The sequence below is a fragment of the Gouania willdenowi genome, chromosome 13 (assembly GCF_900634775.1).
Source record: "Gouania willdenowi chromosome 13, fGouWil2.1, whole genome shotgun sequence".
In the NCBI taxonomy this organism is placed as follows: Eukaryota; Metazoa; Chordata; class Actinopteri; order Blenniiformes; family Gobiesocidae; genus Gouania; species Gouania willdenowi.
The window spans coordinates 39,188,124-39,203,678 of NC_041056.1; the positions used below are offsets into that span (position 1 = coordinate 39,188,124).

The 15,555-nt window shown below is 39.6% G+C and overlaps 1 protein-coding gene across 1 annotated transcript in view; it reads left to right on the plus strand.

Annotated features, from left to right (window-relative positions):
- LOC114474184 (solute carrier family 12 member 9) overlaps nucleotides 1–15,555 on the plus strand; it is a 123,094-nt gene that overhangs the window by 96,415 nt on the left and 11,124 nt on the right. Inside the window, 2 exon segments of the mRNA XM_028464288.1 lie at nucleotides 5,986–6,178; nucleotides 14,324–14,498. Of these exon segments, the coding sequence (XP_028320089.1) occupies nucleotides 5,986–6,178; nucleotides 14,324–14,498 (368 nt within the window).

Genomic DNA, 15,555 nt, shown 5'->3' on the forward strand with positions numbered 1-15,555 from the left:
GCGAAAAAGAATTAAAAGCCATTTAGCGTCGTCGCTCCCCCGAGAACTGCTATGTAATTAGCATAACTAATTTAGCAGAAATATTTCCCTTTCCTTTAAATGTGCTGTTGTGCAGGAGAGCGGACGTAGCGTAAATTATGATGTAGCGGAAAAGATGCGTGCTTGTTAGAAGTGGATTTGTGTGATTTTTGTACAAAGCTGAGAACAGGAGAGTGACGATACGCTGTTTGCCTGACATCCTCGTCTCGTTTCTGTCACCGAGTCAAACGCCCGTTTGCAGTTTTATCTTCATGTGTGCAATGTGTTGGGAGAGCTTTGTGTTGGCTGCAGCTTTATCAGCAGTGGCCCCGGCTTAATGCAGAGATCCTCTGGGTGTGCCGTAGCAGCTTGGACTGGAACCTAATTCAACACATGCTGCATAAAAAAACACGTGTGCTCACAGTTTTACACGCGTCGCTGGCTGGAACTCAGGACACTCAGTGCAAAACACTGATGTCAAAATGTTTGAAAGTGTGCTGACCTTCAGGGCAAAACTGCAACGCTGAATAATAACAAAAAAGACCAAGCTTTTTTTTTTTTGTTGCTTTTTTTTAGAGAAAAACCCTTTTCAAGTCCAATATCACCTGATGCTCAACCATTAGCTCCAGTAACACAAGCCTCTTACTTTGTCCTTTTGTCCAAATACGAGACAAAGTGATTGAGCTGTGTTATTAAAGGAGATTGGGAGGGTGTAAAAATCCAGATGGATCATCAAGCGTATGAGGATAGATGAGGGAGAAGAGGTTATTATGGGATCATTATCCCTTAATGGAGAGGTAGGAGTTGATAATGGTAGAGAAAAAGGTGTCGGAGACAATTCTGACTTTAAATTACAATCAATGGTTTTTTAGGTTGCTGTGATATTAAAATGTGATTATATATTGTATTTTTTTTTGGTGAAGGTAAATTACTTTTTGGTTCATGTTCACAATCATAGGACAAGAGATGAATTTTAGTCTCTAATACTTGTCTTTTATAAAGGAAGAGGCGGTGACTCACTGGAATATAATTTGTTAAATATGAACAAACCTTAGTTGGTCTTTAGTAGCAATGGTTCAAATCCTACTCTGAAATAAACACTTTAGATCAGTGGTTCTCAACCTGGGTTCAATCAAAGCTCAGCTGGGGATCATTAGGGGTCAAGGCCTACATGTGTGTACAAATAAAATATATACATGTTTTGAATAAATTATATTGGTTTGGTAAATCTACCTCCAAGTAGGTTAAGAGCCACTGCTTTAGATCTGGGTTCTCAACCTCGGGGTCAGGACCTCATTTAGCGTCGCCAGAAAGTAGGAGTGGGTCGCCAGATACCTTCAATAAACTAAAATAAACTAAACTTTTTCTGCAACTGCACCAAACTTGCCATATTTTAACGTATTTTCAATACTTTTTCATGCCATATTTTTGCTCATTTTAATGAATTGTTGCTACATTACTCCCATTTCTGCCACTTCTCCAACAAATTTAAATGCCTTTTCTGCACATTTTTTCTACTTTCAAGACATTTTTGGCACCTTTAAAAACACTTTTCACACCTAATGTTGCACATGTTGAGTTATTGTTACTTTTAACCTCTTTTCACCACATGTCATGCTTATTTATGCCAATTTAACCACATTTGCAATTTGTCATGCCCATTATTTGCCAGTTAAAACTAATTGCATTACTGTAATTGCAAATGGCATTACCCCCCCCCCCCCCCCCCCCCCCCCCCACACACACACACACACACACACTTTTTCCACTTCCAAGACATTTTCATCATGCACTTACAAACTCCTTCCATCACTTTTCCCACCTTATTGGTGCATATGTTGACCTATTATTGTCACTTTTTACCTCTTTTCGCCACATTTAATGCTTATTTTTGCCAGTTTAACCACACTATTATTTGTCATGCCCATTATTTGTCAGTTTAAACTAATTGTTCATACTAGTTGTTTCAATATTGATATTTTGAACCATTTTTACCACTTTTTCTGTCTGTTATTGTCCACTCCAATTTTGCAACTTTTAACCAATTTCCCTGTTTTTAAAATCCACTTTCATCACATTTTCCACCTTTAAACCCATTTTAATTCTAATTAAAACAAGGATTTAAATGTTTTAAATGACTATATACTATGACACAAATAATAGTAAACATCCTGGATAACAGTGAATATTATTCAGTTGAATAAATAAATAAATGTGGTTATCACAGATTCATAGAACAATGGACCATCATTTTGCTGACTTTATGGATGGACCCCAAAAATCTCTCCCCTGTACCCCCCCATTAGATGGACCTGTCTCCACATGACTGTTCTTCATTGTTCATGCCTGTGTTCAGCTACAGTGGGGGTCCCACTGTCTCTGGAATCTTTATTTTGGGGTTCACGGGCTGAAAAGGTTGAGAACCACTGCTACTAATGTTGGCCTTTTTAAATGTATTCTGGAACCAAATCATCAAGCAGGAGCATTTCTTGTTAAAATCCTGATTTAACATAATTGCACTTCAATAAAAGTGCAAACATTCTAATATTTTTTTCTGTGCATCATCATTGGTTTCTCAATTACATACAATTGATTTTAACAATGTTTTACTCAAACAATATAATACAATAGTATATGATTTTGGATACTAATTATGAAAACATTAATTATATTTTAACTCAAAATATTAAACATATATGTCACCCTTTATTTATAATGTACTAGAAGTAATTTTTTTTTTTTTTTTTCTTCTCTCATTTTAATTTTGTCTTAAAGCCCAATTATTGCAAGTGTAATAAAAGTAAACAATGAAACATAGGCTTTGAATCAAAAAGGACACCTGCATTTAACTTTTTATAAATAAAGTAAAATCATTATTTTTGGATGGCAGTTATGTAATGACGATGATTGCAATCAAATCACATGATAAATCAAACTGAAGAGGATGAATACAACCAGAAGTTTGACTACATTCCTACTGTCAGTGAGAAAATATCTACACAAGAGAAACAGACAAAGGATTAGACTTTAACTATCATGTTCAATACTCATGTTTATTGCATGCAGCGGTAATAATATATGCATCAATTTTTTCAGCCAAGTTGTAACTGAATTTGGCAGATTTTTTTCTTAAAAAAGGATTATTTTTATTTGCTAACCGAGAGCTAAGTTATTGTGAGCTAAAATGATTGTTTTTATCCTAGATAAAAACATTACAGTACTTTCTACATGTTAAATTTAAGGGTACACGTGTATATATATTAGTGACGTCTGATAATATCAGCTCACCAAAAAAGGATATGAGCTTTACAGCATTGTCACGTAATATTTACATACAGTATTGATTTTGGATTTTACGTCAGCACACTAATTCCGTGTATCTTTTTAAAGCCAAATCAGAAAAAAGATTCTTTATTAATTTGTTTAATGTGACATTAACTTCCTGTACTTGGGTTCAAACAGTCGTATCCCCTTTGGAATTCTAAACAATCACATTTTTTCCTTCATTTAATCATATTCCAGTATTAGTAAATGAAATCCTTAACAACATTTAACAGAGAAAAGCCTCTACCATTAATCCATTATGATACTGGTTAGCATGCTGCTAATTGCTAATTCTGCTTCTTAGTGATAAGATCATAAATATGCTAATTCACGTTCTCTGAGGCCATTTAGCTTTTTATTTTGGCGAATGTAACTCATTTCTGTGATATTTCCCTGGTTTCCATGTGTTCCATTATGCTTAAAGCCATGATAATTTCTTTATTTAAAGGTAGATCTATTATTATGGATAAAGGGTTTTTTCAGTCTTCTGTTATTCCTCACTAAACATCTCTTTCACCTTTTACTTTAAACCTTCAGCCTGTGTTTAAGTGCAGGTGCATATAAAAGGTTACATTTCCGTTCCCACTTCCCATTTTTAATGACGTCTTCTTTGGCTCAAAGCCAAACTTATTCCATCCGTCTTCATCAGTTTTGTTTTTATTTCTGAATTAAATTGCTGTGTCAGCGAAATGACATCAGCCGCTGCAGAACAAGAGCAACAGGAGTGAGGGTGAGAGTGAGGTGACTGAGCAGGGGAGGATAGGTGGAGGAGGGAAAATTGGGTGGGTTAGCTTTTACCGTAATTACAGCCTCCCTCAGAAAGGATGAAGACGAGGTTTAGATGAGGATTGCAACGTGAACCTTAAGTGGTGAAGTCGAGAGGAAAGAAAAGTAACACTGACTGTGAAGGACACAACAGAGGAAAGAAACAGGTCAGCATTTTTAAAGAATCTGATGTGATTCAGATTATTTACTTTATTAAAAGGACATCTGCTTGGTTTTGAAAAGAACAAGTGTGTAATCTCATATCTGTGTCCTCAGCTCTGCTAGCTTTTTGTAGCTTAAAGGAGCATAGCAATAAAGCTTTCACACCGAACGCAACTGAAGTGACTGAAGCAACGCGATTACATTAAAATCAATGTAAATGACGCGATCTCAAGTTATCTCCCCTAAAGCGACGTCACGTGTAATTTCAGCGATGATGTCGCGCTCGACTTCGTCAGACGGCTGCTACGGAGGCTGTACGTACGGCTTTCTCAATTTATTGGGGCAAAATTAAAGTGGTTAACTTCTGGAAACCAGAGCGATGAGGTGATGGAGTGACCAAAAAGCACCGCTATGTGTAAGCGACACATCGGGGCGATGGAAACTACTGCAGCGCTGCGGTCGTGTTCGGTGTGAACGCACCTTAAGACTCCATAGTGACACGGCGGCCGTTAGTCATCAGCCTAGCCAGCGCATTAACTCTTCACGGCAGCGCAGCTGATACTGTAACACGGTTAATTATTTACTCATCATTCACGTCACTGTTTACTGCAAGTGAAAGATGGATGCCTGACGGAAGCCCAACGGTACTCAACGGGAGGGTCGGGTTTGGACAGATATAGAACTGGTGGTCGGTTTGTTAACATGGTGTCCTTGCGTGCAGCGTTCTTGGCATTCGTACTGTAACTCACTGCTACAGCGGTAGCAATAAGAATATAGATTATCCTTAGTTTTGATATGTGGATTATGTAAATGAATCCACTGGGTCTGTTGTGCACCTGTTTGTGTTTAACGTTCGCTTGTTAACCCGTGCGCTAGGGGTTGAACGACTACATAAGTGTAAAGGTCAACTTTATTTGCATACTAGTCGAGTCGACGTCGACTAGTCGATGACATCACCAAGAGCCGAAGCCGAGCCGAGTGACAGCCGAGTGCCGGTGTTGTGCCAAAATCTGTAACCCGAAAAAATCTGTGACCGCAGGTGACGACAGTTCCAACCCCTGTGGCTTCTCGATGGACATTTACTCCCCCTTAAACACGTTTGCAATTCTTCTCCAGTCTGCATTTACGTCACCCACCGGAGTGTCATGTTTAAGGGGGAGTAAATAGCTCCTTAATAGCTACGTAGAGGTTTAGCACTCTTCTTCTCTACCGCAGAGAAACTGCAGTGGTCACAGATTTTTTCGGGGCAGATACTGCGACTAGTCGACGTCACGTGGACAGAGTCGTGAGACAACACTAAAGTCGACTTGTTGACTGGTCTGTTCAACCCCTACCGTGCCCTGATCTGATGTTGACATTAACAGTTAATAAAAGCGGGTTTACCACTAAAACAAACGTAAATATGTCATTTCTATGATAAATGAATAAGGTTTAATCTGTCGGTTTCTGGTCGCGCTCGGGTTTAAATATCTCAATACATTTAATGTGGGTGGATAGAATGCCAAGCAGTGTTTTGTGTGACACCAGGAACGTGGACTATTCTGCGCAATAGTAAAATCTACCGCGAAGCTGAGCTTCTTCTGCTTTTTTTTCTTTTTCTACAATTACCACATTTATCTCAAAGTCCAGTCCCAGAGTGAAAAAAGTTTTCCATGTGGAGGTAAAGAGTGATCTGCTGCTAACTTCTATCTTCCATCCTCCCTGTTTTTCTCCCAGGCCCACTTTCCGTTATTTCACCTGGCACACGTGTGTGTTGGGCATCATCAGCTCTGCCGTCATGATGTTCCTCATCAACGCCATCTACGCGTCCGCCAGCATCGCCTTCATGCTCCTGCTGCTTCTGCTGATTCACTACCTCAGTCCCACCTCCAGCTGGGGCTACATCAGTCAGGCTCTCATTTTCCACCAGGTCTCACACACGCACGCACACACACACACACACACACACACACACACACACACACACACACACACACACACACACACACTTCCTGTCATTTCTATAGCATCTGAATTCTAATCGCCTTGGCTTCACCACATTCCATATCTCAGCCAAGCATTCGTTCTCTCAAAAACACGCAGACGCACCAAAACAAACACAGACACACTGTTCCTCACTGCCTCTTCCTCTGACAGCCGCTTCACATTTAGCACACACACACACACACACACACACACACACACACACACACACACACACGCTGCCGAGTCGTTCCTACAGCAGCTATCCATCAACTTTATATCGGGCTCAACACACACTGCCACACACATAATAACACACAAGCATAAAAACCTTTATTCATTTCCCTCAGCCAAGCTCTCCACGTTTACGATACACACACACACACACACACATCTTTACATCACCAGGCTCTCCGTGTCCTCTACGTGGGGAGCCTGTTGCTCTGAAGGAGAGCAGCCACTGCTGCCAGAAGGCTCTGCCCACAGCGACGCTGCCAAACCAGTATCAGGGCAGGAAAAGTGAGAGTGTCTGGCAGTGGCTCAGTCTGGAACTTGTCAGAAGACAGAAAATTATTACAGCCACTTAACTTATTGCATTTTCCTCCCAACCCGGCCACAGACGCTGTTTAAATCCTGCTCTCAGTTCCATCCTCAGACACAGCAGTGACCTCCTCCTCATCTGATGGGACACACACTGATACCTATTTCTAGTCTGTAGCCCTGATCCCTCGTGTTTTCAGGGGTTCACGTAATGCAGTGTGGTATATCCCTCTGTTGTATATATGACTAATTTAATGTGTGTGGTCTCGGTCCCACTTTGTTGCTAAAATATGATGAAGCAGGCTAATGCAGTAGCATGTTTACGTCACCCACAGATACTAGTTTACAGCACCGTTAGAAGAGCTTGCTGGTCCCGGTCCATGTGACTGAAGTAGGTCGGCGTTGTGTAAACCAGCATCAGTTACTGAAGCCACGCCCACTGGTCAGATCCAGCCTAATTCTACATAATTTAACACCAGTGTAAACTAAGTGTTTAGTTTAGTGCCACACAGATGCAGAAAATAGATTCTATGGTATGTGGAGGTGAAACACTGCTTTTATCAACCAGATTAGGTCACTCGGAGCAACCGGAATCATCAATTAGTCTGGTTCCAAACTGTGTCACTACAGCCAATGTGACTCTTCCAAACAAAATAGCTGCAAATGTGTCTCACAAATGGAAGTGATGATTTATCTCCTGCTGCTTTAGAAGGACTTTTAAAGAATATAAGCTAACCTCTACTATCATATATGATCTTTGATGGAGTAAAATTCACTACAGGTACGGTTTAAAATGATTGCAGTGGAATTTCTACATACAAATTTACAAATCAGAATACATGTGACAACATTATATGTAGCAAAAGTCACAAATATCCCTTCATTGAAAAGGTTCTTAAAGGAGAAGTACCATTTATTTTGGGATGTTGTTTTTTAAAGTTTATTTTTAAATATAATAAAATATGTGATGAATAGCAAGTTTCCATTAATTTCATGTACATTTAAGGAAGAAATAGGTTGGGGGTTCGATCCCAGTCTGTACCTGTCTGTGTCAAAGTGTGCTTGGGCAGGACACTGAACCCTAAGTTGCTCCCCATGGTTGATTAGCGCCTTACATAGCAGCTCATTGATGTGTGAATGTGACTGTGAATGGGTGAATGATACTGTGAAGCGCTTTGGGACTATGTCGGTGATTATAAATGAATTCCATTTACCAATTAGCATATATCGTGATATAACATTTTCTCCATATCTCACAGCACTAGGTTCACGTAGCATTAGCATTAGCATCCCTTACTGCTAAAGCCCTTCTATGTAAACTGCCATAGCACATTCCACTAAATCTACACGTTATCTATTAAAAGGTATACATGTTTTATTTCTCAGTGTAAGTCCTAAGAATGGGTGAGAGGGGTTTTCTTTCTTTTTTTTTTGACTTATTGAGACATGTTTCAAACATTAAATTGGTTCATAAAAAAATCTAATTCATCTGAAATCACACAAAATGACAAGAAACAAGCATCGTCAGTACAAGAAGATGATGAAACTGATGGAATACAGTATACATTAATGTGGAAGGATATTGTGTTGCTGACAGATATAAACGGCCCATATTTATCAATATTTCAGTTTCTTTGACAGTTTTGTAATATGCATGTTGTGTATTTCATGATGAAACAGTGTGTGAGTGTTTGCATGTAGGATGCAGGTGTTGGCGCCATACTTTGTTTGTGTCTTAGCAACAGCTTTGAAATTGCATCAGGACACTTGGTTCAAAATTCAGTTTATATTCAATCAGAAAAAGTCGTCGTGTCGGCCTAATAGATCAATAAATTGATGATCATTTGCTCACAACAACATGTTACAGGTTTATTTTGCTTCTCGAAAGTTTGTTTTGATCTCTTCTGTGGTGCATTGCATTTTGGGATGTGGAGTCACGTAGACGGATGCGTAGAAGTGTTTTTACTTCATTCTTACTGTGATTTCTTGTGTTTGCCCTCAAAAACTTTTCACTAAAACTCGCAGCAAAACAATGGCAGATGATTATTTTGGGGTTTACATGGAAAGATCCAAATCAAGAGAAAATTTATTGTTGGGGGTAGTGAAGTTATATCACTGGGAATACTGGGAACAAACTAGAGCCGAGGTTCCCAAAGTGTGGTACAGGTACCCCCCAGGGGTATGTAAATTGTCATCGAGGGTATGTGGATTGAAATTAAAAACAGTGTGACAACATTGGAAACTACAATACAAATAGACAAGCAGTCAGGAGCCTCCATGCATTGTCACAACTTACACATGCAGAGCTCCCTCATCCAGCCTCAGACAGAGAGAAACAATCTTTTCAAAAAAGTGCAAATATGAAATTAAGCCAAACATTGCAGAGTTCTGTCCATCCTCTAAACCTCACCCTTCTCATTAAAGTTGTGGCTAGTTGTGTTTCACAGTTGCAGGGTAATGGATATGTTATATTACTGCTATATATTCAATCAACAAATGTTTGGTAGATTCATTTTTCAAAAAAAAACATTGGTTTCTTACTGAAAATGCCAGTAAATTACATAAAGCTAACAAGTGATATTTCTGAATAAGATGTTTTCTTATCTGCTTACAAATGACTATTATTTTTAATTATGTATTATTATTCAACAGGATAGGTAAAATTCAGTGATGTATATGACCGTACATGGCTTCAGGTTAAATGTCTGGAGGGTTACGGGACTGTGAAATGTTTGGGAACCACTGATCTAGATCAATAAATGATACAAAGCCAATAACTGTCTTTATTTGATGAAGAAACCGAAGAAATCATAGTAAGAATGAATTAAAAACACTTCTCTGCATCGGTCTACGGGACTCAGCATCCCATAATACAATGTGCAAAACTTTTCCAACATTTTTTAATAAGAGAGTGTTAACAGTGGAGACAAAAAAATAAACAAACTTGACTGGCAGTTTCAACCATTTACATCTTTTTTTATCTATGAGGCATAGAGTATGTCTTTATCTGATAATATTTAAAAAAATGTTCAGAGCAGCTTTAAATTGAGGCCGAGTTGTCACCGACCGTGACGTTTCAAACAGCCCATGGTGATGAAAAGTAATCCACTAATCATGTACATACTGTGTATCATACAGTCGTGTGTGTGGCGAGGGGCCAACTGGGTGACATTGAAACATTAATGAAAGACAACACAACTGGTATAAAGTCCATGCGGTGATAACGGGATGACAACAAGGGTGTTTAGGAAAGAATGTGATTAAGGAAAAACAGACAGAGGCTGGGAATGCTGATAATATCACTGGAGGCAGATTATAGGCAGAGGGAAGGGATGAGTGATTGAGAAACAAAGTGATGGATGAGAGTGATGCAACAGTGAAATGATGATAGTCTGATGGATGAGAAGACTGGGGAATGTACAGATAAGAAAGAGTGATCATTAGATGAGTGAAGACGGGAAGTTTTGTTCTCACTGACCTTTTTTTTACTTATTGTAATGAAATTACAAAAGAAAGCGTGGAAGCACTTGTAATTATAACTTCAATGAGTAAAATATCCTGATGTTTGATTGATAGCTGTGAAGCAGCTTCAGGAATTGAAGCTAAATATGTGTTTTTAAGCTGGTTATTGTCCCAATGGTTTGTGCAGGAATACACACAAGGTTTTTTTTTGTGTGTGCGCGGTGTGGCGCTGTGTCACATGTGCTCTACTGGGACACTTGGTTTACCTCTGTGCACATCACTCAGCTGGTCAGCGCTGGTTCTCTAGGCTGACATGAGCCATCAATGCTCTGTCTCGGGTGGTTGACGCAGCTTAAGAGAAGGAAAAGAAAGACGTAGTGTCACAAAAGCTGGTTCAATTATCCACCCATCCATTCATCCATCCATCTTCTGCTGCTTATCCGTGGTTGATCCTTAGCAGAGAAGCCCAGACTTCACTATAACAAGCACAAATGCAACCAAACACAGTTGCTGCATTAGCATGTTGATTGTGGGTGGGTCTTCAGCAAACTTATTTGGCCAGTTCAAATAAGCAGGAAAAAAGAACAGGTTTCCTCGTGAGACAAACTTTATTTATCTTCTTTAATTGTTCAATATACAAAAAGACTGAAAATAAATAATATTTTTGGAAAGTTGGTTTCTCTCTCCATTTAGCACAGCGGTCAGAGGACCGTCCAAAATTATTTTCCTGTCTACATTCAGAATAACAGAATGTTACGTGTGGTGTGAGGGTGTGACTGGTAATAAAGTTACTTCAAATGGCTTCGTGCCAACTTCATTCATCTCATCGGATGATTTGCTGGTGACGAGGCAGCCATCGGAAAGGCTTTAAGATGTGTCAACGCTAAATGCGACTTCAGCGACAGCATCTTATATTCCACCTGAGGAGTCGACTGAACATTGTCGCACTTTTTGGTTGCGACATTGATTCATCGCTCTCGTGATGTGACAACCACGTAACAGTGTGTGTCTGCAGAGCCTGAAGCAGCGCTGAGAGGACTGCTGCACTGAGAAGGCTGATCACTTCTTCTCCGGCCGTGCGTTTACAGCACTTACCATGGACAGCGCCACTTGTACTTAGTTTCAATGATCAACTTACGGAGTTATTAAAAGATGAGTTCACTCAAAATATACTTAGAAATTTAAGGCTTATTTAAGGAATATGCCACTTTAATTTTGGCCCCATTAAGTGTACAACCCTCTTGCTGCAGCCTCCAGCTCTACAGATGGTGACGACCAGAGGAGTGACGTGGGGAGAAAGTCATTGCCGATTTGATGTCACGACACAGTGTCACTCAAAGTCACTTGAAAAGTTCAAAATTTTCAACTTTGAGCGACTGCCAGCGACTGAAGTTGGTGGAATCACTCAAAGCGCGTCGCTTGAATGGAGGTCACTTGACGTTGCTTGATGTCACGTATCTGACATTGATTGATTACAATTCACTTTATCGTGCAATTATGCGTGAATTAGCGAGATCTCCTGAGTCCTTTCCACGACAGTTACGTATCATAGAGGGAGGTAGTGGATATTGATGGAGAGCAGATTACGTAGCAGTTACGCAGCGGAGGCGTTACAGAGTAGTTTCGCATCCAGTGGAAATCTGGTGTTTGACGTGGACTTCATGGGAGACACTTGATGGACAAAAGTGGGACCAATATGTTGGACTATGTCATTATCTTGGATCGTTGATGTTGGATTTTTTTAAGTTTGAACGTCAACCTGCTCTAACTCTACCTTCATCATGCTGATGTTAGAGATGACTTCTTCTCCAGCAGGGTCATTACTTTAGCTTACCTCTCAGCAATAGGAAGTATTGGCTGCTCCTTTCAACTCACCGTCTCTTAAAGAGGAGAAGTGACGGTGTGGGCTGAAGCATTAACACGCCATCGCACAGTTAATGGTCATGAATTCAAATGGGTGTTTAGAGTGAGTGTTAATCAGTCTTTCTCCAACGTAGGATTAGCTCTAATGTTTGGTTCCACTTGGTTACATTGGCCTAATGGTACCTCAATGCCACCTCATCAGCACACCTCTACAATCCTACAGTTGTGCTCATTATGGCCAGGCTTTTACACACTCAATATTTCTGCATGATAACACGCACATACACACATCTGCAGTAGAAACTGTGTTCGTTCACACTATTCTGTCAATTCACAGGAATGTGCAGCTGTTGCTCTTCTCCTCAGCTTTGTTTCCTAATTAGATGTTGATTACAGATGTAATTTGTTTCCACTAAGAGAGTCCTCTGCACTTATCAAACAACGACCCCTGCATACATAAAAGGATAGGTAGTGTGCAATATTAGTCTCTGGCTTTCAAAGTCCAAGGACTGTTGGTTTATTATAGCCAGACTTAGCTGTAATAAAAGTGTGCCTCACAGTTGCTTTGGACCTTTGTTAAGTCCTTATGGATTGCAGGAGGATTGACACAGTGAGGAAGTCAGGCTTGAGAGTATCTAAGTTAAACCAATAAACCTTTATCAAATCCAGCTGTACTAACTTGGAATGTTAAATAATGAAATATGTCAACAAACTGCAACAAAGCAGTGTTTTCAGAGGTGGTGGAGATGGAAAAGTAAGAACAAATAGCTCATAAGGCTACACAGAGTCAAACTAAATGGCTATGCCAAGCAGGTTTTTAAAGCTGCACCTTCAGGGATTCAGACGGCTTTACCCCCAACTCTTAAATCCACTTGTGCAGACAAATTCAAACTACAGTCGATGGTTTATAACTTTGATAGGTCATGCTAGAACATAACTTTGTGGTAAATGTATTTTACAAAGTTTATTGTCGCCAAAGTGTTTGCTTTATTAGAAATGTGATTTGATCTAGGTTTCAAAAACTCTGCATGCAGTGTAGGCTTCTTTTACTGGATAAAATTTCAAATATTATTATATACTATTTTCCTTTTATTTTTAATTGTCAAAAGAATCCCTTGATAAACTATTCAAAACAATGCAGTTTAACTAAAAATAAATCTTGAATGAAATAAATAAAGGAATAATTCAAATGAAAAAGAATCCTATTAATTTAAATTCTGGTTCTATAGTAAACAATACAAAACTGCATAATAGTTATTTTTCTTTTTAAAAGTGCAACTGATTATGTCAGATATTTGTTTGGACCAGCAGAGGGCGCTGGTAACCCAGTGGTTGGTTGGCATGCAGATTCTTGCAGTGAAGAAGAGATGCTATGCTAGCAGACAGAGCTAATAGAAAAACATGACTTTTACAGATATTCAGGTAATATTACAGATATTCTTTCGGTCCTAAAGGAGTAAGGAATCATTTATGAACATGTTTAAGAGTAGAAGGCGGTTTATTCGGCTTTATTCAGTTCCGCTTTAAGTCTGGGGGTTTGGGAAGGGTTCTTATTGGATAGGGGGAAAACGTGACGTTTTCACGTCTATCGGGAAAAAACACACAACAAATGTTTCTTTACAGCTACAACATAGAAGACCACATAATAAGAACTGTTTTCACTTTTATTTTGATTATAGCTTTGAAGCAGCAGCTGGACAATAACATAATGTTTCACTTTCGTCCACTGAGAAGGAGATAGAAAACTTACTTTGGCCAATCAGAGCCAGCGGTTCTATCTCCATCTACAGTACGTTGAGTGAAAGGAGAACTTTTGGACGACCCGCGAGTCATTAGTGAAGCTCGGTGTCCTGGTGCAGGGCTTTATGTCCACCAATGAAGCCTGCTCCGTTTGCCGATGTCAATGTGTGTGTGATATGTTTGTGTGTATGTCTGCATGTTTATGCTTCCGTCCATTCACTCTTTTCATTAAATCCATATCTTCTAAGGCTCTTATTAAACAAAAAGTCGCAGTTCGAGTCTGAGCAGCCATCTTGGAATATGTCGTCACCAGCGCGTCATTGACAGGATGCGCATGTTAATATTCATGTTTGAAAAGTATTGTTTATATTTTTTGCTGGACACTGAGACTTCTTTATTTCTGAATTGTGTTGTGTACGGTAACGTAAGCATAATGACATTAAAATGAAATGTGATTCTGATACTTTTGGAATTCTGTGCGCTTCAGGTGCGTAAGTACCTGTTGATGTTGGACGTGAGGAAAGACCACGTGAAGTTCTGGAGGCCACAGATCCTGCTGATGGTTTGCAACCCTAGAAGCTGTGTCGGTCTCATCACGTTCATCAACGACATCAAGAAGAGCGGCCTCTACGTTCTCGGACACGTCCAGCTCGGGGATCTCGGTAAGTTTTTTTTTTTTTAATTTATTTTACTATTAAAGCTCAGCCACTTCATTTAATTATTCTATATCCTTAGAATCAGATCATCAGTTTAGATGAGTTTTATTCACGCATCATTTCTCTTTTAAATCTACTCACTATGAGAAAAAAAAAACTATCAATTATGAGCAGCGTAAATGGGCAGTGGATGGGATGAAGTTTTTTGGTGATTTAACATAATTGTCATGTTTGATGACAAAACTCAAATAGTGGGGTTTTTTATATCTGTGATTATAGTGTCATTAACATTTTCAAAGCAAAGTGTTTTGGCAATTTTGAAACTTTTCCACGATTAGTTATTACCTGCAGACTGGTTTTCTTTCAGACTGAGCAGAATCACTGCCAGCTCTTTTAAAGGTGCAGTCTGCAACTCTTATAAGGGTCACTTTTTGTCATATTTGCTAAAGCTGTCACTATGTAAGGACAGCTTTACATGAAACTAGTAGTTTGTGTGAAAAAAACAGACTCATTGAGCCCCGCCCCCTGCTGCTCCTGCAGCCTTTGGCAGATTGCCAGAATGCACTGCGACCGAGCAAAAAGAGCCAATTAGAGCCAGGAGTGTGTTTGATGGACTGTCTGACAGCTGTTGCTCACAGGCCCCGCCCCTTTCCCGGAGTTAGTGCGCCGTCCTTTTTTTTACAGTGTATGGTCTGGAGGAGTAGAAGATGGAATTGGTGACTTTTCTGCTTGAAAGGTAATTAATGCTGCTTGATTTACATTATGGTTGATTTGTAATTGTTACACTAGAACTCTGTAGTGCATGTGTTGTTTGTGTGTGTGTGCGCAGCAGTCTCCATGTGGGTTGCTGTAAGTGACACTGTGTTGTTGTTGCTGCTGCTGAGGTTTGTGCACATAGAGAGAGAGAGAAGCGCTGCAGTAATATGCTTTTAACAGAGCATGGTTTAGTACTGTGATGTTGCTGTCGGACTAACGTTAGCTTGTTAGCTCCTTTGAGGGAGGGACTTTGGAACGTTTGGAGGCGGGACAAGAGAGCAGCGGGGAGAGGGGGATCTGAGAGTTG